The 26,582-nt window shown below is 48.8% G+C and overlaps 1 protein-coding gene across 3 annotated transcripts in view; it reads right to left on the reverse strand.

Annotated features, from left to right (window-relative positions):
- Positions 1-4,218: 4,218 nt before the first annotated feature.
- TRANK1 (tetratricopeptide repeat and ankyrin repeat containing 1) overlaps positions 4,219-26,582 on the reverse strand; it is an 83,638-nt gene continuing 61,274 nt past the window's right edge. For all 3 annotated transcript variants that reach the window (XM_059664242.1, XM_059664239.1, XM_059664240.1), the window contains 9 exons: positions 25,854-25,997; positions 24,258-24,414; positions 20,898-20,986; positions 17,138-17,241; positions 16,899-17,031; positions 11,805-11,950; positions 7,732-10,781; positions 6,823-6,921; positions 4,219-5,727 (listed from right to left, as the gene is read on the reverse strand). In XM_059664242.1, the coding sequence (XP_059520225.1) occupies positions 5,627-5,727; positions 6,823-6,921; positions 7,732-10,781; positions 11,805-11,950; positions 16,899-17,031; positions 17,138-17,241; positions 20,898-20,986; positions 24,258-24,414; positions 25,854-25,997 (4,023 nt within the window). In that variant the 3' untranslated portion in view covers positions 4,219-5,626. The remainder of the gene's footprint in view (positions 5,728-6,822; positions 6,922-7,731; positions 10,782-11,804; positions 11,951-16,898; positions 17,032-17,137; positions 17,242-20,897; positions 20,987-24,257; positions 24,415-25,853; positions 25,998-26,582) is intronic.

Raw genomic sequence — 26,582 nt, forward strand, 5'->3', positions numbered from 1 at the left:
ATGAAATAAGCTAGTTGCAAACATACAAATACCATATGAATCCACTTATATAAGGCACCAGAGTAGTCAAAATCACAGCGACGGAAAGTAGAATGGTGGGCCAAGGACTGAGGACAGGACCGATGGGAGATGTCCAATGGGGACAGAGTTTGTTTTGTAAGATAAAAAATAGCTCTGGAGGCCGGTCGCACAACGAACATGAATGTACTCAACTCCACTCAGCTGTATGTGCAAAAAATGGCTAAGCTGCCCTAGCCAGTTTTGCTCAGTGGATAGAGCATCGGCCTGGGGACTGAAGGGTCCCGGCTTTGATTCCAGTTAAGGGCACATGCCCAGGTTTCAGGCTCAATCTCCAGTAGGGGGCATGCAGGAGGCAGCCAATCAGTGATTCTCTCTCCTCATTGATGTTTCTTTCTCTCTCTCTCTCTCTCTCTCTCTCTCTCTCTCTCTCTCTCCCCTTCTCCCTTCCTCTCTGAAATTAATAAAAATATTTTTAAGTGATTAAGAAACTAAATTGTATATGTATTTTACCACAATTTAAAAAAATAATAAACAAAAAGGTGGGAATGCTAAATCCAAAGGTGAGTCCCTTTTTTAATTCGAGTAGAGACTGAAGTGCCCTTGGGAAGGGCGGTAAGGAGTTTGCTCCCACTGCACTGAGGGCGCCCTTCCCCCGGCGCTCCGACCCTGGCGTTGTCAATCTTGTCAGCATCACGATTTGGAAATGGCAAATGGGGGCTGAGGGAGGGCAGAAATTGACACTCAACGTGCAGAGAAACAAAAAGATGTTCATGTGCTCAGCCCCTCCAAGACCCTCAAAAGTGGCCTCAAAGTAACTTGGAGTTGCAGTTGTAGAACTCCGTGACACCGCCTCCGGAAATCCACAATTATTCTCACTCTCTTCCCCCATCCCACTCCTTAACCTTAAAACGATGACTCCAAATATCACAGACTGGCCTACATATTTCCCTGAAACAGCCGTCCTGCAGAATCACAAAAACTCGGGTTAAAAATAGTCTCAGTCCCTGAAAGAAGGTTGGGTCCCTGGGAACAAAGCCCTCATGGGAACGCCCCCACCTCCATAAAGGGCGCCAAAAGCTGACCCAGCTCTGTCCCCAGGGCTCGTCATCGCTCATGACCGCCGCCGCCTGCCCTGGAAGCAGAGCCCTGCCTGAGCTCTGTCCCGTCCGTGGTCCGTCTCGGGAAGACAGGAAGGGGAGGGAGAGTGATGCTATCACAGCCAAGCTACAAGCTTGTCTCTATTTCCATTTTATAAATCCCCAAACGGGCTCAGGGACTTTTTTTCCCTGTTGTCCACTTCCAACACCTAAGTCAAGATTGCATGTGAACAGCTCCTTCTTCATTGTGTTTTGTTTTTTTAATTTTTAAAAGTATTTCAGACAAGTATCACAGTATCTCACTCATATGTGGAACCTAATGAACAAAATAAACTGATGAACAAATAGATCCAGAGACATAGAATCATGGAACAGACTGTGAAATTTCAGAGGGAAGGGGGGGACGGTGGGTGGGTGGGAAGAGATCAACCAAAGAACTTGTATGTATATATATATATGCATAACCCATGGACACAGACAATAGGGTGGTGAGGGCCTGGGGCGGAGGGTGGGGGTGGGATAGAAGAGGTCAATGAGGGAAAAAGGGGACATGTGTAATACTTTCAACAATAAAGATTTATAAAAAATTCAGTAACAGTTGACATACAATTACTATATTAATTTCAGGTGTACGGCACAGTGATTAGACACTTATATAACTTAGGAAGTGATCCCCTCTTCTGACAACATACATAGCTATTACAATATTACTGACTATATTCCTGATGCTGTACTTTACATACTGGTGACTGTTTTCATAACTGGCAATTTGTCCACCCCCTTTATCACCCATTCCCCTAACTCCCCTCCCATCTGGCACCCATCAAAATCTTCTCTGCATCTATGGGCTTGTTTCTGTTCTGTTTGCTCATTTATATTGTTTTTCAGACACTTTAAAAAAATGTATCTGAATTCCCAGTGTGAGAAGCTAAATTTCAACCTTATGGCTCACTTCAAAGATAGTGTGATGAAAGTACTGTTTCCCCAGGGCAACCCATCCCACAAGAAGGTCCCATTAGATTTCTGGTCCCATCACCACTGAGGAGGGTAAGATCAGGTGCTTTAAGCAGAGAACACAGAATTCTGAACAGGGTTAGAATTCAGCAGCATCCAGAGACAGGTTTCTAAACAACCCACCTAAGCAACGCCTGCTACCTGGCTGATGGCTTCTCCCTCCCCCTCGGGGAGCAAGTGGGGAGGAGTGGGGAACAACTGTCTGCAGCTGTGGGCAGGCCTGTGTCTCGGCTGCGAGAAGAATGAACTTTAACCTCTGTGCCCTTAGGGTGCTTGCTGGGTAGGGAGATGGCTCCCATCCTCTGGGTCACACACTTAAGGATGACCCCAGGGACACAGGTATCTGGCAATTACATGACATTGATCCAGGAACACATTGGAGACATCCTATACCGTGGATCCGCCTGCAGGAGAAGGCCAGGGGGAGAGAGTGTACGCTAAGCTAGGCGTTGAGAAAGGCGTTGAGAAGATTAAGATGGTTATCATGGCTAGAGAATCTATGAACACTGGAACCCTGTCCTGCAAGGATCCTGAAGGAGACAGACATAGGAGGAAAAATGGCCAAGAAAAACAGCATAATGCTGTGCCATTAGCTAAATACTGTGCCCCAAATGTGCAAAAACAGGACATATCCACAGCCCCCTGCAGATCGCAATCCAGTACCCAGGAACCTCCCCTCCCCCCGCAATACTCCTGCTGATGTGCTGGGTGCAGGGGTGGCCAAGGGTGGCTGTTTGGGGAGGTGGGTGCGGATACATGATGAGCTTGCAGTGAGGCTGGAATGTCCACACGCACACAAGGGAAGTCTTTCATAGTGCAGGATGAAGCAAAGGGTGGGTGGGAAGAGAAGGGATGGGGCAGAGGCCTCTTGTTTTCACACCTCATGCCCCACAAATGTTAGGGGCAGACTGTCCTTATGTGACAGCTGGCAGTGTTGGCTGCCAGTGCCCCAGAGGAACCAGACCCAGGAGCTGAGTGGAGAGAATCCTGTAACATTAGTCAGAGTAATGCCTCCTGCCAGTTGCCCTGGCAACCAAGTCTCCACTGCTGGCAAAGCCCTTCCGGGCCAGCAAGATGTCAGGGTCCCTAGGGGACGTGGCTAAGATGACAAATGGATGTTTCCACGGGTGGGTCCTAGGATCCCTCGGGGTGCTAGGGCACTAGGACCCCCGCCCAGGCCAGGAAAACAGGTGAGATGGCTGGAGCCCTTTCCTTCCAAAGGCAGACTGACAGGGTCTTGGGGACCCTTGACACACACCCTTATCCTGGACTTCCAGGCAAGGCCCAGGCACCAAAGTGCCTGCTACTGGACTGGGCCTCAGGACTGGGTCATGGATGGGAATTACTGATTCTCCGCCCCACAGTCCCACACCCACACTCTAAGGGCCAGACGAGCTGAGGATATGGCTCCCTGGGAGTTCTCTCCAGGCGGCTCTTTTAGAAGGTGCTGACATAGAAGGAGCAGCACCGTCTCTCCCAGACCTGAGCCTCTGGGACCCTGAGGCATAGAACCAGAGGACACTTTGCTTCCTTAGACTCAGCTGTCCTGCTCACCCAACACAAGCAAACACTGGGATCACACAACCAAGACCTGAGGGTGTTCAAGCCTTAGACCATTCATTTCCGAAAGGGGGAAACTGGGGCCAGTTGGCTATGCCCCCAGGCGGCCCACATGTCCATCACGCTGCTTCCCCATCTCCATCTCTTGCCCCCACCCCAGGGTGGTGTTCATGGATCTGACTCACCCCAGGTTACTGGCTCATTAGGGGCAGGACAAGGACTCGACTCCAGGTCCCCTGCCCCCCAGGGCAATGTTAGGAGGCGGTCCCAATTGACCGCACTGACCAAACTGTCCACACCTGCATGCTCAGAGCATCCAAATGGGAAAGAATTTGCACAGGCAGGCCCTCAAGGGACACTTCGACCAGCTGAGAGTGCCGGGCTGTGCTTTCTTTGTCCCAGCCTTAGTTTTGGGAGGCACAGCAAGCTCTGGCCCACATCAACCAGCTACCAGGAAGAACCAGCCCAAGACTGACCCTTCACTCTCTGCGCAGGGACTGGAAATAAACAAATGGACGGCAGCATGTAAGAGAAATGATTTAACTTTATAAAATGTGATAATACAGCAAGATTTGATTGGGGTTGTTTATCTGGCAAGTGAAGTTTATAAAAAACACCTGGAATAAAAATTAGAAACATAACTAATAAAAGTTAGAAACATAAACATTTTGAGGAAATAGTCATTTAGAAAGACAGTGATAACAATGAGCAGCAAAAGCAGCAGCGACGACGTGGGTGGAAAGTCGGTTCCGTTGTGATGACAAAATAATGAAGGGCCGAGGGGGAGCCTGACCTTCCACTCCAAGCCCAGCTGAGGGGCTGGGGAAGCGGCGGGCAGTGATCTCGAGAGAGGCACCAAGGCCTCCAGAATGGAACCCTATTGACAGCCGCTGACCCAGCGGGGTGGGGGGAGCAATGCCTCCTGTACACTGACTCCCCCCCGCCCGCCACTCCTCTTACGGGCCTCCCAGCCGCGGGCAGTGATTCACAGCTGAGTCCCTATGGATTGGCACTGTACGACTGGCCTACTACTCTGTCCACCCTCCTAACCTGCATCGCTGCAGGCCGCCCCTGTCCCACGGGGTGAGCTCAGTGGGAGAAAACTCATCAGAATGTCAACCTGAGCTAGAATGACAAGCTGCCAGGGAGAACCAAGGAAACAACATACACGGCTACACACAAAACACTTTTAGAGATGTCTTCCCACAGCCGAGGCGGAGTGAGGGCCACCTTGGCGAGGCAGGCTGGAAGGCCCCCAGCATCATCCCCATCCTGGCCGCCCAAAGGACACGGGGGATTCTTGACTACATTGTGAGGTAGTCTAACCATGACTTGCACATGTAGCTGGGCATGGCGGGGGAGGGGGGAGCAGAAAAGTTGCCAAAGAGAAAAGGCTAACCTATATGACAAAACAAACTATGCTACAAGTAGGCTCGGAGATGACCAGACTGGATTGGGGTCAGGAGAGGCCGGTGGCAGGGCCCACACAGACCTGGGCACGCACAGCCCTGGCTGCAGCGTGTGGAAGGGGATGAGGGAATCCCTGGAGGGATGTCCTGGCCCAGGGAAGCCGCAACTCTGAGGTGAGGGGTGTCCCTCCTACTGCTCATGTCGTGATGGTTTTGAGCCAGAGAACTTGGGGATTTGGGGGAGGAGACCCAAGGTTCCCTTCAGTGATGGCTCCTCTCATCTGATGAGTTTTAGGGGAGCTAATACTGCTAGGCCTGAACTGGGAAAGCACTAGAGGTCCTGCTCGGAGGGAGCAGTCAGACCCTAAGCCACCTTGGAAGGAGCAATATCACAAAGCAAAGAGGTTGCTAGACTCCCCTACTTTTTTATGCTAATTGACATTCTTTTCTCTTCTGCCCCAGCACTCAGGATTCTAAGTCCGGACGAAATGTTCTGAAGGTTAGGCAGCAGCAGCTGTGTGGATCCTAGTATTTTCTCTGCTTTCCACATTTCCGTGAACGCCTTCTAGGACGGAGCTCACCAAAGTCCTCAATTTCATTTTCATATTCATCTTCCTGAACGATTCCTATTTAAAAAGCAAACAAAACCAAAAAAAAAAAGAAAGAAAAACAATGTGCAGAATGGTGATTTTTCCCCACTCCACTGCAAAACATAAGACCCTAGTAAAACCTCGTGTTTCTGTAATTGTTTTAAATTAAAGGGGAAAAGGCCTCCCGCCAGGGTGACAGAAAGTGAGGATGTATCTGAGCACGGATGCTGCTTCCCAGGATGAGCCAAAGCCAAGGGAAGCCCTCGTCTCTGGAATTAAGTTCTCTTACAGGCTGGCTCCTTTGGCCTTCTTTTAGAGGCCCTTTAAATGAAAGAAACCAAACAAAACCCAAACTCAACCACAGACTAGAGTTGATACATCAGTTTCCTCCATCTTGAAATAACAGTCCCAGATTTTGTTGTTGGCGTGGACATTTGTGCCACGGGCCCTCCAGTTCCCCCCAGCTCTGGAGTCTGCAATTTCCAGTAGCGTCTGGATTAAAAGGACTCAAAGAAGGGCCACCTGGGCCAGGCAAAATACTCAGAGCAAGAAGAAATGTGGGCGGGTGGGGAGGGGGCAGCAGTTGGAATGGGCAAGAGAGAAGACTTTCCAGATCAAATAGAACTTGGCAAGATGATTCTGTCGGGAGAGAAGCCTGACTCATCCGGCACAGCCTTCAATGTTCGGTGGGAAGACAATTGCAAGCTGCCCCAATGATTCAGTTTGTTTTCTATCCCAAGCCCAGGACAGCACTGACACACACTAAACACACATTAATAATCATTAACTTATATGCAAACATGTTTATCAAGGAATGGCTTTGCAATGCTTTGTGCATCCTTGGGAGTCACTGTTCTGAGTATGAGTAGTGACTGACCGGCATTGATAACAGCTCGAGTGGCAAAACATTTTTTAGAAAAAACAACTAACATAAACCCAGAATAACCCTCAGTCTGGTGGAGAAGCTCAGATACTGTGTGACTAATAATCTCGCTCAGCGAGGCAATGGTGCTACACAGACAGTGGTCAATGCTGATGTCCTAGACAGCCCCACGTCAGCCTGACCTGAACGTCAGCAGAACCAAGAACCATGGGACCCAGAGCGCAGTCCTAGGACAAAGGGCTCCTTACCTTCCTCCTTCAGGTGCAGCTCTGTTTTCTTCAGCCACTCCCTCGCATCCTTGACTGACGGGATCAGAACGTTGACCAGCCGAGTCATCACCTCCTTCGCTGTGGGAACCAAAGAACAAGGGCTCTGAGTGAAGGGGCTGCCATAGGGCCTCGAACACCCAGAACTAGAGCCAAATCCCCCGCCTCCCCAAAGTTGTCTCTGTGCTTCCCCTGAGGAAAACGGCAGGCAAGGCCCCAGGGCCCCCTTCTGCCACCAGCAGCGTAAACCGCGATTAAATGCTAGCCCGGCACCATTCCTGTGTGTCTGTTAAACCTTAAACTGCAGTGTCTGAATTATGGAATGATTCTAAAATATGCCATTTCACTTACTTTGTACGGAACATAACTTCCATTCCGTGTTGCTAAAAAGTAGCTAATAAGGAAGTTAGAGGAAATCTGATTCAAAGACCCATTAGCATTCTTAACATTAAGGGCTCACACTGGGTATGGCTTAAGGACCCTCCTAAAGGGAAGAGACCAGCTATGCACCTACAGATCTTAGCACAGAGTGGGAGCTCAAGAAATGATCATGAATGAATGAATCAGAAGCTTAAAGAATTTCCTCAAGATTTTAAACATTCTCCCTATATTATCTCTGTAGAACTAGGCAAGAAGCCCTATTCTTGTCTGTAAGGCCAGGGGAACCAGCCCAGCCCAAGATACTCAGGAAGTTTTTCATTGGGGAAAGGGTGGTCCAAACCATGGTGCCTTGCTCTAATTTGAGAACACACAGTCCTTACTTGTATTTCTGCAAACGCCAAGTTCCATGACCCCAGGTCAGACCTCAACACAAAGGGCTTGATTCTGACCTGTGTTCTCAAAGCCCAGGTTCTACCACAGCCTGGGCCCCCATTCCCGAGGCCCCCTTACCGCCAGCCCAGGCCTTCTGCCTGTAGAGGTCCTCCACCGCGTCTGAAACCTTCCTGATGTTCTCCTGGACCTTCCTCTGCAGCATGAGGCTGTGCTCCTTGGAGCCCAGGTGATTACGAATCCACACGCTCTGCTCGATGTCCTGCACCACCAGCTTGCCTTCGTCGATGGCCGGGTCCACTTTCTCATGAAAGAATTCAGAGTATTTCTGGTAGGCCATTTGCTGCCTCTGGTGGCCTTCTAGGTGGATGTGATGCTCATAAGACTCACTGTTCCTCTCCCGACCTTCCTTGTCACCCAGCTCAGCCTCGGAGAGGGCCACCGCCTCTGAAGTCTCTCCCTCAAAGGCTTTACTGGGGCTGAAATAGTTCTCAGGACTTCGGGTGAACTTCACCCCGCACAGGTCGCACTGGGTCCTGTCGACGTCGGCTTTTTTGAAGATCCCGGTCCCAGGCTCCCTGGTCTCCTCCCTGGAACACCCCATCTGGGCACTGACCCTCCTCTTCCAGCTGATGCACAGGGCCACCACCAGGCACGCTCTCCTCAACTTCCGCTGGATGGAAGCCTTCCACTGCTTCTGGGACAGGATGGTGGCCAGGAGGTGGTCTCGGTCTTCTAAGGCCAACTCATCCGTCTCATCCTGACCAAACTCACACTCTGGTTCGGCAAAGTAGCCCACAGGGTCCACGCAGAGCAGGCGGTTTAGTTTGACCTCCTCGTGATAGAGGCCGCGAACCATGATGCCTTTGGTGTGCCCACTGTCCCATCGCCAGTGGCAGTCCATCAGGTACTCTTCATCGCGCTTAAAGAGCAGGTCCTGCAGCGCCTCGGCCACTGACTTCACATCGGCCGCCATCAGCACCCGCTTCACCACGTCCCGGAGCCTCTCGGGCACCTGGTCTGGGTAGTCGACGCTCATCAGCTGCAGCCTCTTCTCGATCTCCTGGAAGTGGCGGTGCAGGAGCGACTTGCAGAACGGCTGCAGGACCACCTCGGCATTCACCAGCATCACCAAGCACAGCACCAGGGTCCGCTCCGCCTCCCCGGAGACCACACAGTCTATGTCACTGAAGGCATCGAGCAGGACGTTGAAGTTCACATTCTCGTAGCCGCACAGCACCTTGACGAGGTAGGAGAGGTGGAACCGGAAATCCTGAATGGCTCTCGTCACATCCTTCGGTTTGTAGTCCTGAATGATGGAGAACACGTCCCCGAACTCCTTGTCCCTCTTGCTGAACAGGAACTCCCAGTAGTGCAAGAGCGCGATGTAGCTCTTGGGGAGGCACAGGATGGTGCTCTTCCGGAGGCGGGCCAGGACCACCCCGCAGTGGACGAACTGGAACTCCAACAGGGCCACTGTGTTCCCAATGCTGGGGATGAGCGGCTCTTTGCACCTCTTGACCAGGACGTTCATGAAACGGAAAAAGAGCCTCTTGTAGTTTTCTGGGTTCCTATACACGTAGAGCTGGTCGATGCAATTCTCCAGCAGCCGGATGAAGCACAGGTGGGTCTTCTCGGTGCTCTCATCATCCTTGTTGGGTGCCAGCATGCCGAACTTCCCCTCTATCCCTTTCATCCTGCTGCCTCGGCCCCGGCCCCGATCCTCTTTCTCCAACGCGAGAGCTTTGAGTTCCCGGTGGTAGTTGTCTTCCTCCTGGTGGAGCAGCTTCCCGAACTCGTCGGGGTAGCTGGACGAGAGCAGGAAAGCCTGCATGGCGCTCAGCCACAGGTCGGTGGACTCCCGGCGGCTGCGCGCCCGTTCGTTCTGAAACAGGAAGTAGATGTACTCCTTCAGGGCACACCTGTAGGACCGGAAGGACTTGTAATTGGGTTTGAGGATCTCTTTGCACGCCATGGGGTTTTCGGACAGCACTCGCTGATGGAAATGTTTAGGGAAGACTACACTCAGGAAGGATTTGCAATGGCCATACTTATCTGCAGACAGAATATAATCGATCTGTTCCAGTTCTTCAGCTAAGCTTTTAGGGAATACTTTCTTGGCTTCCAAAAGCAGCCCGTTGATGGCCACCTGGTGCATTTTCGACTGAACCAAACACTTGGCCTCACAACGCCGCAGAGGCCTGTGGTAATCTTCACAGTTTCCGTCCTCACATTTTAAGCCAACAATGAACCGCAGGCAGATGCCCGGGTAGGTCTTCCCCAGCAGGCTCTGCGTGATCTGACACAGCCTGCTAAAGAGGTGTTTGTTTAGGGCCAGTTTCACTTGGTCAGTCATTATCAAGAAATGATCTTTTGTTTTCTTCTCTTTCAAGTTTAAATCCAGGTCAAAAATTATTTTTAATATGGGTCCAGGGTCATTCTGAGCTATCTGGCAATACTTGGCATCCACTTGAGAAATCCCAAAAAACTCAAAGCAAAACTTGACCATATCCTTCTCTGCGTTGTTGGTCACTCTTTTGAGGGCCCTGACCAGATTGAGGAGGACTTCCAAGCCCCCCGGAGCCAAGGCCAGAACCTTCTGAGGGTCAGCCTCACAGTGGCTGGTGGCTTCGTAGAGCGCTTCCACCACGCCAGCCGAGTGGTTGAGAGTGTCGAACTTGAAGAAGGCATCCTTGAGATTCTGAAAGTCTTTCAGGATCACTCCCAGCAGGAACTGGGCCTCAGCAATGCCGAACAGCTGATTGGTTTGATAGCAGAGATCCAGGGCTTCTCTCAGAATGGCCTTGGTATGTTCTACCTCAGAGTCCCTAGCCACATTGAGGCGGGCAGCCTCCAGCAGACACGAGGCCTGGAAGTCCTTGTCGGCAGTGAGCCTGGCGGCCTCCAGCAGGAAGCCGTGTTGCTTCATCAGCATGGCAGCCTCTTCTCTCCGGCCTTCCCTGTTCAGCAGGTCTGCGGCCTCTGCGAGCCGTTTCCGAGACTTCAGGAACACCAGCTGGTCGTCCACGTCCAGCTTCGAGAGGACAGCCATCATCTCCTTGATCTTATTTGCACTCAGGTACTTTGCTGCAGCTTCCAAGTAAAACTGACTGGCTGAATAGGAGAGCTTGGATACGGGAAGGGTCTTGGTCCTTAGCATTGCTTCATACCTATAGGGGAAGATGACCCAAGTCATAACTCATTGTCATGCACCAATAGAAAACTTCCTCCAAAATACAGCACAGGGCAACTTAAGTAAAATTGGCACATGTAGTATATAGCCTACTTTTCCAGGAGCCGAAGGGGATTCAAACCCCTACTGAACAGAAATGCAGAATAACAGATTCTAATACCACGAGGGAGATCTCTTGGGGGCCTCAACCACATGCTGTTTCTAGATTCCTTGTCAAGCTTTAAACCCACCCATTTCCTCCTCCCCTTTGGAATAACAACTAGGCTAAAGGCTCAGGAGGCCTCCACTGGGTCATGTATGAAACCTATGTATCTTAAAACTGAGGGTATGTGCACATACCTATCATATACATATTTATAAATACATAGCTGAGCATCTACCAGTAGATCACAATGAAGCAAAATCCTAACTGCCCACTAGTGCTCTTACCTTTATCTAGCCACACACCAGTGAAATTGTCATCTCAGCAGGTAAAGGTGAGAGGACAGAACCGTCACTAAGCACAAAATTGCTGTGCATTTTATATACACACTGGTAATTTCTTCTTCAGCCCCTTCTCTTCATGACCCTGTGTCAAAGCTTATAAAGAGCATGGAGGCCGAAACCGGTTTGGCTCAGTGGATAGAGCGTCGGCCTGCGGACTGAAAGGTCCCAGGTTCAATTCCGGTCAAGGGCATGTACCTTGGTTGCGGGCACATCCCTAGTAAGAGATGTGCAGGAGGTGGCTGATCGATGTTTCTCTCTCATCGATGTTTCTAACTCTCTATCTCTCTCTCTTCCTCTCTGTAAAAAATCAATAAAATATATTTTAACAACAAAAAAAAAAGAGCATGGAGAACACAGAGTCCTATTCTCAAGATCTTGAGCCAGCACCGAGACCACCACTCAAGTGGAAGAAGGGTGACATGGTCAAGCCATTATGGAAGAACAGGGTGACATCACCCAAGGCAGGCAGTCCCAGGAAGCAGGGGTAGGGGAGGGAGAGAATAAAACCACCTACTTTTCCACTGCAACAGCAGCTTCTTCATAGAGCTCCTCTTGACAGTACATTTTAAGTGCTAGATCAAATTCCTGAATCTGCTCAAAGCATCTGAAAGCATCTTGGTAGCACTGGCTTCGCTTATAGAAATAGGCGGCATCTTTTATCTAAGATGGAATACAATTTTCTTCTCTGAATACTCAGAACATAACTTTTGATCTTAAAAATAAACCAAACATCTTGAGTGATAAATAAAATAGTCATATGTCTTGCTAATTGTTAGAATCCATTGGAGGGGTGGGGGATGACTGAAACACAGGTAATGTGGGGAAAACTAATTCCTTATAGCAGTGATAGCGAACCTTTTGAGCTCGGCATGTCAGCATTTTGAAAAACCCTTACTTAACTCTGGTGCCGTGTCACATATAGAAATTTTTTGATCTTTGCAACCATAGTAAAACAAAGGTTTATATTTTTGACATTTATTTTATGTATTTAAATGCCATTTAACAAAGAAAAATCAACCAAAAAAATGAGTTCGCGTGTCACCTCTGACACGCGTAGCATAGGTTCGCCATCACTGCCTTATAGGGAGAAAAATAAATGTAAACCCCAACCTCACACCATACACAATACACAAAGTGAAGCTCCAGATGGGTTAAAGCTATAAGTTTGAAAGCTATTGGGGGGAATGTATGAAACTATCTCTTGTGACTTGAGAGGTAAAGAAGGTCTTCAGCAAAACCTGAAACACACATTCAGGAGAGGAATGGAGGGATTTGGTTACATCAAAACTGTTCGACAATGAACAAGTGAAACACAGTTAACAGAGAGAAGAAAAACACTGACATCTAGATCAGCACTGTCCAACCGACCTTTCTGTGAAGATGGAAATGTCCCATATCTATGCTATCCAACATGGCAGCCACTCACCAGGTGTGAATAGTGAGCAATGAAATGTGGGCAGTGCAATCAAGGAGCTGGTTTTTTATTGCATTTAATTTTAATTAATTTTAATTGCCACATGTGGCTAGTGGCTACTGTACTACACTAGGCAGGTCAGAACATAAAATGGATTCCTGCAGCCATTAAAAAAAGAAAGAAGGGGAAAAAAAAGACTTTCCTAAAAACACAACAGAAAACTAAGCCAAAGATATAAACTGGCAGTTCACAGTAGGGGAAACTTAATAATCAGAGAAATGCAAATTAAAACCATATGAGATCCAACCATCTGGTTTGCAAAATTCAGAAAATCAGTACCCACTGAATGTGGAGCCCACAGACACCAAGTGGCATGACTGTTCTGGAAAGCTCTCACCTTCACTTGCTGATACTAAGTATATGCATACCCTGGGGCTAGCAATCTCATTTCTAACATCACATCTCCCGGTCTCACACAGAACTGGAGGAGACATCCTGCACTACAGTACCATGTCTGGTAGCCAGGAGTTGGTGGTCACTTGGGTGTCCACCACTAGGGAAATGGATAAGTAATGCTGAAGATGCCCACTGTGGAATACTATCAGTGATCAGCAACCTGGCCAGACATAACACTATAGCAGGAGGTGGAAAAAAAATGAAAAACAGAATAGATGTATTTAGATAAGCTTAAAATATACATGCACAGAAAATACTACTATTTATTCTTCCATTGCACATGCACACAAGGACATATAGTAAATGCATTGGAATGGCTGCCAATAAGAAGAGAATGGGAACGGAGACTGGCTATGAAGAGGAAGAGGATGAATAAAATGAAATGCAACGAGCGTGGCCTTGTACCACGTTCATTGGTGGGCTTGCCACGAACAGAAGAGCATTCCACTCCTCTCCCTCTCACACTCCCCATCCAACCCATCACTTAATCCTGCCTGCTTGGCTCTCCCAACATTTCCCAGATATGACCCCTTCCCATCACCTCCATCACCATCGTGGCAATCCAGGCCACCTATCTCAGCCTCAGCCACCACTAGACTTTCTTGACATTTCTGCTTCTACTCTTGCTGCCTACAGACCTCTTGAGAGAGCAACCAAATAATTAGCTTCATGTCAGTCCTCCAATCCAAACCTTCTACTGGCTTCTCCGCCCCCCCCCCCCGCACCCCCCCCCCCACATGAACAAAGTCCAGTCCCCTACCATGGACTCTGAGGCCCTACATGAATTGTTTCCACCCGTCTCTTGCTCATTTTACCATTTCTACCTGGCTCGCTCTGCTCTGGCCAAAAGGCTTCCTTGCTGTTCTTCAACCTCACCCAAATGCTGCCATCTGTGGCCTTACCCCTGCAGGGATCCTTGGCCTGCCATGCCCTCCAGCAGTTGTTCTCAGAGTCTCCGCTCAAAAGTCAGCTCCTGACACCCCCTGTCTAAAACAGCAATACCTACCACCCTGTCTCCCCTCACCATCGCTGACATCTTACACTCACTGGCTTATGTGTCATCTCTCCCTAACACCAGAGAGGGAAGCTCTGCAGACAGAGCCCCTGCTTTGTCGCCTGCTGCTTGCTGAGCACCCACAGTGCCTGGCACAGCAGAGGTCCTTGGATTTGTTGAACATTTAACCTCATAGCTCTTCTTGCTGTACCTGAGGTCCAAAGAGAAAACAAAAACCAAGTACATATGCCAGGCCCTCTGATAAACCTCAGCTGGGTCTTATTTAGTGTGACAAGCTCCATGAAGGACCAAAATATGCATAAGATTTGAGTATGAGCCTCCTCTGTGTCCAGAGACCGCACAGACCTGAGAGCTCTTAGACCCATCTTCCACATTGATAAAACCATAACCAGTGCATCTAACTGCCCTGGCTCCTTGCCTCTCCATAACCAGTACATCTAACCGCGCTGTCTCTTTGCCTCTCCTCGACAATGCTGATTACTCTGCAAACATATCCCCGAGTATGAGTGAAGGCCCCAATAAGTGCCAATGTGCCCCCAGCTGAAGAAAAGAAAATATGACTCTAAGAGGCAGCTCCCCACTAGGCTGGCTCTGCTCCATGAGGGGGTCCCCACTGCCATCCAGAGCAAGGGCTTTGAGGTTTCCAGGGAAACCAATGTTGCTCTCTGGAGAGGCTGGAGGCAGGCAAGGCAGAGGAATCCCTGAAAGGAAATCTCGCACTCCCACGGCCCCTCCCAGGCATTTCTTCCGTGGGGGAGGAGGCAGCACACACGTGGGGCTGGGAGCAGGGAGGCAATGTGGCTGAAGGGTTCTCACAAAGGCTGCTGCCAAGCTGGTCAATTTGAGTAAAGCTGGTGATTTGGTGGGATGCCCCCAGAAGGCCAGAAGCTGGCTGAGGGTCCAATCCCAATTCCAGGAAGGGGCCTCAGCAAAAACAAAAAGGGCCCAGACTCTCCCCTGGGTGGGGCTTGGAGCTACTGGAACGTTCTGGTCAAGCCTGCAGCAGTGGGAAGGAGGAGGAGGCTGTGGCTCTGGGAGCAGGCAGTCTCCACACTCTGTGGGCACTGACGTCCTGGAGGGGAGAATGTGGGCTGTGCTATGGCTGCCTGGGTCCCCTCCCCCCCACTTTCAGAGGCAGAGCTTGGCAGGCTGGGAAGGTGAGATGACAGATAGGAAGGGGTCTCTGGCTCAGTCATGACTGGCACTGGTAGGCCAAAAGGGGAAAGCAGTAGGCATAGGCCTGCAGTTGTCACTGCTTGGGGTCCAAGTGGTGGCATTAGAGTTTGGAGGGTGATGGCATTAGAGACTAAGGGATACGGAGAGTTTGGAAACTATTCTAGTTCCTGAAATCTTAGCACCCAGAACTTCCAGCCACACTAAAATTCCTATTCCATCCCATCTCCCACATCCTAAGTCACATCCCATAATAAACATGGGGCAGGGCAGGCAGCATGGGAGCCACACTTCAAACTTCCCCACAGGTCTCACCTCCACCCCACCCAATGCTCGGGGTGCTCTGAGGATCCGGGAGTTACTGCATTTCACATACAGACATGGAAACCCACCTCCCTCCTGGAGCCACAGGGTAACCCACCAGGGCAAATGCACCAGCCACAGCTGGACACTGTAGAGCACTGCTTCTCAGACAACCGGCGGTGAAGGACTCAATGGTTTTACACGTCCAATCCATTGCCACTGATTCATTAAAACAAATTGCATAACTTCCAGCACGGTCATTATAGTCAGTAATGTTGTCATGCACATTTGAAAGTTGCTAAGAGAGTAAATCCTAAAAGTTCTCGTCACAAGAAAAAAATCTTAACTTTGTGTGGTGATATCAAACTTATAGTGGTGGTCACCTCACAATATATACTAGTACATATATCAAATCACTATGCTGTACACCTAAAACTAATACAATGTCATATTCTATTCTAACTCAATAAAAAATGTTCACTAAGAAAATTATCACCAGTTGGATGCATAGCAATGCTAAATTGTTATAAAAATGTCTGACTGCTTACTTTCATCTTCTGTGCCAATCTTGTTGCAGAAAAGCCATAGTGTGTGGCCTTGGCCAGCCTGCTGCCCACTGTGAGTCGTCGTGCCCTAGGCTAGCAGTCTGTCTAGCAGAGCTCTCTGCAACAATGGAAATGTTCTTTAACCCCAAGCACTTGAAATGTGGCTGGTGAGGCTAAGGAAATGGACTGTTAATTTTCTCACTCTCTAATTAACTTAAACTTTAAAATAAATAGCCACATGAGGCTAGTGGCTGCCAGAATGGTCGGTGCAGATCTAGAGCAAGTACAGGGAACACAGAACAACCGCCATGGAAATGCCAAGCCATTCACCCAGACAGACGCCAGACTGCGAACACAGAGAAAGAGAAGAGGAATATTCTAAAGCCTGTCTTCCCTTTGACTTGAACATATGGCCTCCCCATGGTTAATATCAGGTCTCAAACATTCCCACAGACATGAACACACACACACACACACACACACACACACACACACACACACACACGTGCGTATCCTTGGAGCCCTCTGAACATTTGTGCAAATAGAGAAAGAAGGACTATCCTAGAGTGGACAAGGCCAACCTCTCCCTCTTTGGAGGACTGGAGCCCCTTCCTGAAGCAAGAGAGGCAGATGCTTCCCCCGCCCCCCATCTGCTCACAGGGAGCCCAGTTTTCCCAGGAGCAGCCGTGGGCCAGACTGTACCTTCCCCAGCCTCTCGCACAGCTGAGCAGAGAGCTGGAACTCCTTGGCGTAGCTCAGACACTTAAGGGACAGCTTTGGCTCATTGCATTCCAAATAGGTCTTAGCCAGTTCCAAGTACTCCATCTGCTTTTCCCTGTGAGGGGGAAACAAAACAGAGTTTCCATGGGATGTTGACCTAACACCAATGTATTTACCTGCTGAGCTCACCACAGCAAACCTGAAAGGACCGAGGCTCTTACTTGGGGCTGACTTTCTTGGATTTCATGTTCAGGGCGGTGTTGTGGGCCAGGGCCAGTTTCTCCTTCTCAAACGCACCTCCTTTCTGGTAACACTTGGCTGCAACCTGGAAAAGGCGAAAGGTTTTGATTCCCTGCAAGGGAATGGAGGTGATCAACAGAACCAGAGTGTCTGAGCTGACAAACATGAGGCTCACCCCAGCCCAATCTGAGAGGGAGGAGAGGAAGGTGCTGGTGAGCTAAAGAAAACGGCCTCCAAGGATCAAGTCCAATAGTGTTACCGGCTAACACTTCACACTCAAAGGTTCCTTCTCAAAGTACCCGGCAGCCATGGGAAGGGTACATAGTGCATACTTTTACAGGCCACCATAATAACACCCTCTGTTAATCATCCAACAGTCACGCATGAGAGGTTACATCCTTCTCTTGTACAGAGTAGCAGCTTCAGGTAAGAGACACAGAGTAATTGGCCCAAAGGTACACCGTGGCTTTTCTGGGCTCAACACAGGTTCTCCCGGTTGGTGACTGTAACGGCTAACTGGTGGTGTTGGCGGAACAGCCTCAGTGCACCCACTGGGGGTAGAAATGGGGATAGAGACAGTACCAAACATATCCCAGAAGATAACTGACCAGACCCTTGGGACATGAAGATCTGTGTAAACCAAACAGAAGGTGGGCAGACAAGTGTCACAGGGGAGTCAGCCTGCACCCCGATCCCTGCCAGCAGAAAGCTGCTGTTCTCCAACAGAAATGCTGACACCATGTCTGCAAGCCCAGGCTACAGCAGAAAGTCCACATTCTGCCCAACAGGTCGAGATTGGGTCTCATGGGCAAGGGAAGGGTTAAGTGGCACTTGCTGATAAAATGGACAGGATGGCATCTCTTCTGCTCAAGCTCTTTGCTGCAGCACCCACAGCTCCATGGGCTTCCTTTTATGCCTGTGATCTGGGCCATACCCCTTCCCACCACAGGGCCTTTGCACATACTGTTCCCGACTGCGATGTTCTTCCATCCCTTCTCTGCCTGGTTAACTTCATTTATCCCATAGGTCTCAGCTCAACACTCCCTTACTCGAAGCAGCTTTCCCTGTCCAGGACAGGTCGTTCTGGGGGCAGCTGGTCTCTCACCTCTGACATCTGCAACAGCTAGGACAGTGCAATCTTCTGTTTGTCTGCCTCGCTCATCATCATATCCCCACAACCTAAACACAATATTGGCCCCTAGCTTAATAGGAATCTGTTGAAGGAATGAATCTCAAGCAGTTCTCATTTGAGATTCTGGAACATTCACTGACAGGCAGCCAGAAACTCAATAAACCACCTGAGCCCTAAAGTCCTTTAGTGGAGTCTAAATAAAGTCGGAGAGGAGAAGGCTTTTTATAACATTCTCATCTGTGCTGGCTCCCCTAAAAAGACTTCTGCAGCTAAAGACTACATATTTACAAAAATACTTTCCAGATACGCCCAACAGTGCAAATTCTGTTTTCTCACCCCTTGGGATTCAAAGGGTGGCCACAGTCCTTCATTCCTCCCTGTATCTGTCCATGCCCTTTTATCAAATAACCCTGCACCTTCTCCCATTATAAAGGCTGCCCATGTCCCCGCCCTTCAGATCTCAGCTGTGACTTGCTTGGCCAAGCAGGACACAGGGAAGCAACACTGGAGCAATCCAGGCCAGGCCTCAGGAGGACTGAGTGTGTCTGCTGCCCTCTTTGAACCCTGCTCAGGCATCATATGAACCAGCCCAGGTTGGCCTGCTGGAGGCTGAAGGGCATGTGATCCAGGAACCCCATCACCCCATCACCTGAGCCAAGAGCCAGAAGCAACCTGCTTGCCACCTGGCAGCTGCGTCCAGACACGTGAGGCCCCAGCTGAGACCAGAACTACTCAGCTAGACTCAGCTTTGCAAACCCACAGAGCTGTGAGCTGCCTAAGTGACTTGTTTTAAGCCACTTAAGTTTTGGGGTGTTCGATATGCAGAAAAAAGGTGAATCCTACATATGACTTACTTGCTGTAGACTTAAAACCACTTTCTCTGCCATAGGAGACAAAATTCTCCTAAGAATTTGGGGAAAGAAAACTCTTGGAATTCCTTCTCCAGGCATGTCAGATGGAAGACACCTCCAACAGTGACTCCCAGTAAGTTCTGACTTGTATTTTCATTGCACTCATCACTTCCCAGTACCTTCACTCGGGTCCAACGCTAAGAAATTCCAATGAAAAGAAAGATCATTAAAGCGGCAGGACAAGCTCTTCAGAGAAATCACTGTCTCGGAACATTTCTTCGGGATTAGCAAGAGAAACTGCAGGCACTTTTCCGGTAACGTGTGAGGAGCTGGACCAAGCCTAGCGTGAGCGCGGAGGCATGGAAGGAAAAGTCGTGCTCTGGCCCAGGCTCAGTTCCGGTGTTCTCTCAGGAAGCACTGCCTGCGCCTGCAAGCACGGGGCACTCCGGGTGCCTGCGGGAGCCAGATCTGAGGGAAACGTGCCTTTCCGTGTGGCCATGCCTGTGGTGGCCAGCCCTGTTGTCAGTCACCCACACCCACTCCTACCTTTCTTGCCTAATGGCAGAACCTGCCTCCCATGAAAGGCCAAATGGGATAGCTCTCCCAGACTCCCATAGAGCCAGGCATGGGCATGTGACTGAGTAGTAACCAATGAGATGTAAGGAGAAGTCCACTGGGGACTTCGTGATAAAAAAGAGACCCAGGAGAAGAAAGTGCCTGCCCTTCCTTCCTGCTTGGGATGCTGCTGAGATGGTTGGCACTGCCACAGCCATCATGTGACCATGAGGGGGACATCTCAGACAAGCTGCAGGTGACACAAGGAGCAGATGGAATGAGACTGGGCCCATGTGGACTTGGTTGAGCTGAGGTGTCTGTGACCTGCAGGTGAAGATGTCATTAACACTGCATCACAGCAGACACACATTCAATGGTGCCCCACCCGAGACCATGTGATCTGGAGGGATAATGACTATGGGGAAAAGGATGGGGCTCGTTAAGCTGGTTCAGTATTTTGAGAGGACTGCCAGTGATACGATTTCTCAGAAGAACACTGCTCAGGCTCACTAAGATGTCCTGTGGCTAGAAATCAGTCAGCTCAGTCTAGTGAAAAAGCTCAGCCCATGCCCATCAGACTCAAATGGGCAGTGAAGTCTATGTCAGATCACCTTTAAAAAAAAAAAAAAAAAAAAAAAAAGGACTAATCTATTACTGTTTTAAAATATCTTTTGATTGCCCTGGCTGGGTGGTTCAGTTGTTTGGAACTCATCCACCGAAAGGTTCCGGGTTTGATCCCCAGACAGGGCACATAGGGGAGGCAACTGATCAATGTTTGTCTTTCATATCAATGTTTCTCTTGGGCTCTCTCTCTCTCCCTTTTTCTTTCTCTAAAATTAATACACATATCCTCAGGTGAGGATAAAAAAGTTGTCACATGTTTGCAGCAAAAGCTTTTAAGCATAGAACACAGGCAGGAAAGAAAATAACTAGTGTTCCTTGGTGGGGCAAAAACCTTCTATTTTTGTATCAGTACACGCTGGCCCTTGGCCAAAATGAAGGGCTGTCACGGTTACATCGGGGAAGGAGTATGATAGGGAACTCCCCTCATCCAGGGGTGACTTGATGTTGCAGGAAGTGGCACAAGCACCATCACCCCCACCCTGTCCTGGTGGGAAACATGATGGTAAGAGACATGCCGGTGAGGCTAGATGAGGCCACCGGTCACCAAGACTTCCCCAGCCTTCTGGTCCAGCCCCTTACCTTCCAGCACTGGTGTTTGGCATAGTATTCCCCTTGTGCGATCCACTCCTTAGCAGTTGAGGTCTTAACAAACATGCTATCATCAAAGTCTAAAATGAAAAAGAAAAGTAAATTTGCTTCTCTGGGCATTTGTTCACTTAAACCTGTTTTTAGGGGATGGATTTTGTCCTCTCCCTCACCAACCCCTGAAAATGTAAACATTGAAGCCCTAACCCAGTACTTCAGAGTGTGGCTATATTTAGAAATTGGGCCTAAATGAGGCTGTTCTGGTGTGCCCGGAACCAATCCAACTGGTGTCCTTATAAGAAAAGGAGAGCCCTGACTGGTTTGGCTCAGTGGATAGGGTGTCGGCCTGCGGGCTGAAGGGTCCTGGGTTCAATTCCAGTCAAGGGCATGTACCTTGGTTGCGGGCACATCCCCAGTGGGGGGTGTGCAGGAGGCAGCTGATCAATGTTTCTCTCTCACCGATGTTTCTAACTCTCTATCCCTCTCCCTTCCTCTCTGTAAAAAATCAATCAAATATGTTTAAAAAAAAAAAAAGAAAAGAAAAGGAGATTGATGCCAGGGGCTCGCACAGCGGAAAGGCCACCTGGAAGCCAGAAAGAGAGGCCTCAGAAGAAACAAACCTGCTGACAGCTTGATCTTGAACTTCTAACCTTGGAAACTGTGAGAAAATAAGTTTCTGTTGTATAAACCACCTCGTCTGTGATATTTTATTATGGCACCCCTAGCAAAAGGATACATCTGCGTTGTCTTTCTGGCATTCATTTAAAGATATATTATAGCTTACCAGGCCCGGTTGTTGTGGGTTTCGAAAGGAGGGGATGGCGGTGAGAAAATATATTTTTTGGTTTTTGAACTTGGTTGGCCCTACCTTCCTTTTCTTTCTTTTTTTTTTAAAAATATACTTTATTGATTTTTTTACAGAGAGGAAGAGAGAGGGATAGAGAGTTAGAAACATCGATGAGAGAGAAACATTGATCAGCTGCCTCCTGCACACCTCCTACTGGGGATGTGCCCGCAACCAAGGTACATGCCCTTGGCCGGAATCGAACCTGGGACCTTTCAGTCTGCAGGCTGACGCTCTATCCACTGAGCCAAACCGGTTAGGGCCCTACCTTCCTTTTCTATGACTATGGATTAGAAGACAGGTAGCAATTCTAATTCCTCCTTGAAAATCCAAAGCCACGTACCTCTTAGCAAACTCACATGTCAAGACTTTAGCAAGGGACAAGGTGATGGGACTTCACAGTGTTTCCAAATGTGCCAACTTTGCACTCATAGTGAGCAGTATGACACTCCCTTGGTGAACATAGACTGTTATAACCACCTGCTGTCAGACCCACCTGTTAGCCTCACTAGCCTGCTGGTGAGGGTATTGCTCCCCCACCCACCGCCCCCTGAGCGACACCAGGAGTGGGCAGCATTCTGCGGGTCTGAGCCACAGCTTCAACAAGCACATGATGATAGTGACTACCAGGACAACACAGACAGCCGAATCCGAGCTGAAGGGGTCAGAGATACCCAAGACAATGGATGTCAACCGGGGAGCCAGGCAGTCATGCCAGCTTTGTTTAGAAAGTGCAAAACCATGCCTTAAGCCTTGCAGCCTGACCCCTCCCTGAGGGTCCTCTGCTGTCCCTACAACACTGTGTGCAAAGATGACTCCACAGCATTTTGTTCTGACTCAGTGTGCACTACCAGTGCCCTGGTGACATTTAACTCACAGCCAAGTGGTGCAGTTTCTCTGCAGAAGGCCAGTGAATGCTGCTGCACTGTGTTGAAGAAACCCGAATCAGTCACTACACTCATCCCCAGCTCCCTGGCACAGTGGGAACAGATGTTCTCAAAGATTTGACCATGTGCTATTTATAACACAATTAGGACTGTACTTTTCTTGCGTTCTTTCTTTCTTTTTTTTTTTTTTGGTTAATCCTTTATTTCCATTGATTTTTTTCCATTGATTTTCAGAGGGAGTGGAAGGGAGTGGGAAGAGAGAGTGAGAAACATCATGTGAGAGAGACATATCAATTGGCTGCCTCCCGCACATGCCCCGACAGGGCTGGGGATCAAGCCTGCAACCTAGGTACATGCCGTTGACTGGAATTGCTCCTGGAACCCCACACTCCATCCACTGAGCCAAACCAACCAGGGCATTTCCTCGTATTCTTAATGCTACCAAGACATAATAAATTGTAATCCTTTTTCATTTTGAATTTTTATATTCGTAAAATGCCTATCTTGATGGTCTCTTATAATGGGATGCCTGAACAGATTTTGAGAATAATGGCATGCAGGAAAGATTAAGGATGCCCACAGCAGGCTAACCCACTCATTTTCCTTTCAGTTGAGGAAGCGAAGGCCCAGGGAGAGAAAGTGGGACCTGAACAAGGTCATGTGGCTACACAGGCGGAGAACACTAATGAGATGCTAGGTTAACCCAAGCCTTTGACTCTTCCCACTATACCCGAACAGTCAGGGCCACAACAGAACATCTAATTCTGGTTCCCAACTGAGCCATTGGCTGTCACCAGAAAGAGCCTCCATACAACTGGATGAAACATGCTCAGGAAGCCAGCAAACATCTCTGTGCAGCAGCTGAGCCCAGCGCTTGGCCCTGTCCTTGGAGAAATTAACTAAGACCTGGACAAGCCAACTCAACTGCTAACCCACAAGAAAGATCACTATTTTCTCCTTTATGCAGGGCTGATTATTTCTCCCGAGTTATCCTATCAGGAGACCTTCACTCCATTTTTTAATTAACTAGTCTCTGTAAATTATGAAAATGTTCTTCTTTAAAAAAATGAAAACACTGCAAACAGCCTGGAAGGACATAAAGTTGAGAAGAGGTGCCCACATCTCCACACCCACCAGTCCTCCTGGCACCGTAGGAGCCACTATGAATGGTTTCACACTGGGGGACACATAGGTCGTTTTTAGCTTCTTATCATTATAAACAGGGCTGTGATGAGCACTCTAGTTCATGTATCTTTGAGATTTTAAACAAGAATATCCTAGGATAGATTCCTAAAGTGGAATTACTGGGTCAGAAGCTATGCTCATTCTTTATTTTTATAGATATTGCCAATCAGCAATCCAAAAGCCCACAGCAATTTGTATTCTCCCAATAGAGCCTATATCCTCTAACCCTTGACCATGGCCCTCACTGGTGAAGGACAAATAAAAGATCTTCCCTAAAGGAGTTAACCCTCCCAATCCCACTACAACACACTGTCCATCACACTTTACCAATAAATGAATAGAGATCTCAAAATCTATGCCCTTTATATCTGACCCTAAGAACAAGTGGGAGTAACACACTTTCTATCCCACAGACAGAATATGTTAATGAGATCTTACCTTTATTTTCATCTGTCTTCACAACTTGGACAAAATTTCTTCGAATGAAATATTTAAAAGCAGGAGCCCGCTTCTCCGGGTTTTCATCGAAGATCCAGAGATTGGCGCGAGCCCGGGTGATGGCTGTGTACAGCTGCTTCAGCTCTCCGTTGAGGAGCTAAAGGTGGGATAAGGACAGAGACCGTAAGTCTTGTGCCTAGAGCTACAAGGTGACACACTTCAATGGGCTAACCCTGATTCTGGAGAAATACAGGCAGTAAATTACAGAGAAGTCCAGCAAGGTGATGAAGAACGAGGAGCTCACTGTGGTCTCAGCACTGATCAACACAGCTCCAGCAGGGAGTACACATTAGTTCAGCACCTCCCTTGAATATACGGTAGTTTTATCTTTCAAAATAAATTATAGATTCATAGGAAGTTACAAAGATAGTACAGAGAGCCCTGCTGGTGTGGTTCAGTGGTTGAGCGTCAACCTATGAACCAGGAGGTCATGCTTCAATTCCCAGCCAGGGCACATGCCCAGATTGCAGGCTTGATCCCCAGTAGGGGGTGTGCAGGAGACAGCTGATCAATGATTCTCATCATTGATGTTTCTCTCTCTCTCTCTCTCTCTCTCTCTCTCTCTCTCTCTCCCTCCCTCCCTCCCTCCTTTCTCTCCTCCCTCCTCTTCCTTCCTCTCTGAAATCAATAAAAATATATTTTTAAGAAAAATATAGTACAGTGAGGTCCCATATACCTTCCATTCCGTTTACCCCAATGGTCATATCTTACACAATGACTGTAACTTATTTTTAAAAATTAAACCAGTCCTACACTTCTATTATAACCATCCAAGTACTAAATTACCCATGACTGACCCCATGACTGAGCACTGTAGCTGCAAGGTGATTATGACTTTGACCAGGGACGGCCTACTTGATTAAATAGTGCATCTTTCAAGACAACAACAGATGAGTGGCTACCTAGAAGTTTGCAAAGCTTAGGGGATTTAACTTCTATTTCCAAGAGCCTTCGAGGCATTTACAGAAATAGCTGCTATTTTGTTTGTTTTATACTTTGAGACATAAAACTAGGGTTGTACTTGAAGAGAAAGTAGTTTTTGGTTTTGCTGGTTCAATTTTCGGTGATGTCACCCTCACTTTCTTGAGTTCCCCATTACCCCTCAGTGGGGAATTCCATGGGACTTTTCAGCTTTGCCTCCTCAGTGACGTAGCTGAGATGTGAAGGGCAAGGAAAGCCGAGCCCCTTAACAGTCAAGGCTGCTGAACAATAGCCTCCACTAACTAGGATTCTGGACTTCACTTCTGAGTTGCCATCAGCAACATCAAAATTTCTGAACAGTTCCTGAGGGGAACAGAAGGTACAACCACCCCCTTCACTTTCTTACAGTGCCCACCCATCAGGCCCAGTTTTGCTGAGACCAGGGACTTTTCGGACACGGGTATCCCTGCCGCTCCCTCGCCTGCCTCCACTCCCCAGGGCTGATGTTCAGGAAGAGCCAAAAGCAAGCATCCACCTTCAACCTCATCTTCTCATCCCAGCCTGGGTCACTGGCTCCCTGTCAAATACCCGTGTGGACAAATGGCAGAAAATCACCTTGTACATTTCTGGATTCACGAGAGAGCGACCCTGAGAGGAGCTGGGTTTGTCCAGGGGCACGTCAATCAGCGGCCCGCTTGCCTCCCTGGAGTCGGGTGATGAAGGTGTAAACGAGGAAATGATCTTCCATTCCTTGTAAGCCTGAACAACAAGGACAGATTAAAGACCAACGGAACATGCTTTCCAACTCTACACACAGCCACCCCGAGCCTCATGGAGAATTGAGCCCCCCTTTTCCTGGCCTGGGGACCAGGCTCTCAGCCCCGGCTAGGAGGAGGGGGCCATTCTATGGCCTCCAAATGATGGGCTGGGTCTCAGGTTGCACAGGCAGGGGTCAAGGAAGCTTCCAGGAAATCTCCCGCAGATGTGGTCAGGACAGCTGGGAAGCCAGGCACTTGTGCCCACTTCCAGAGGAATGCCAAGGGCCCAAGAAGTTCTTGTTGGAAGCATTTCAACAGGCAATGGAGAAAGGAGCCCAGTGTCCTCGCCTCTTTTCACTACATGTTTAAAAGATGCCACTTAAGGTCAGCTGCTAAAACACATGAGGCAGCATTTTCTAACTAACTCGTTCACCAAGGATGGAAGAATATTCCAGAGCTGTGAGGTACATGGTTCAAGGTAAACTCTGAGCTCAGACAGAACAAATTCATATCTCAGTCCTTTCACTTATTAGCTACATGATCTTGGACAAACCGTTTGTCCCTTCTTGATCTCATTCTACTGCTC

The sequence above is a fragment of the Myotis daubentonii genome, chromosome 14 (genome assembly GCF_963259705.1).
Source record: "Myotis daubentonii chromosome 14, mMyoDau2.1, whole genome shotgun sequence".
Taxonomy (NCBI): Eukaryota; Metazoa; Chordata; class Mammalia; order Chiroptera; family Vespertilionidae; genus Myotis; species Myotis daubentonii.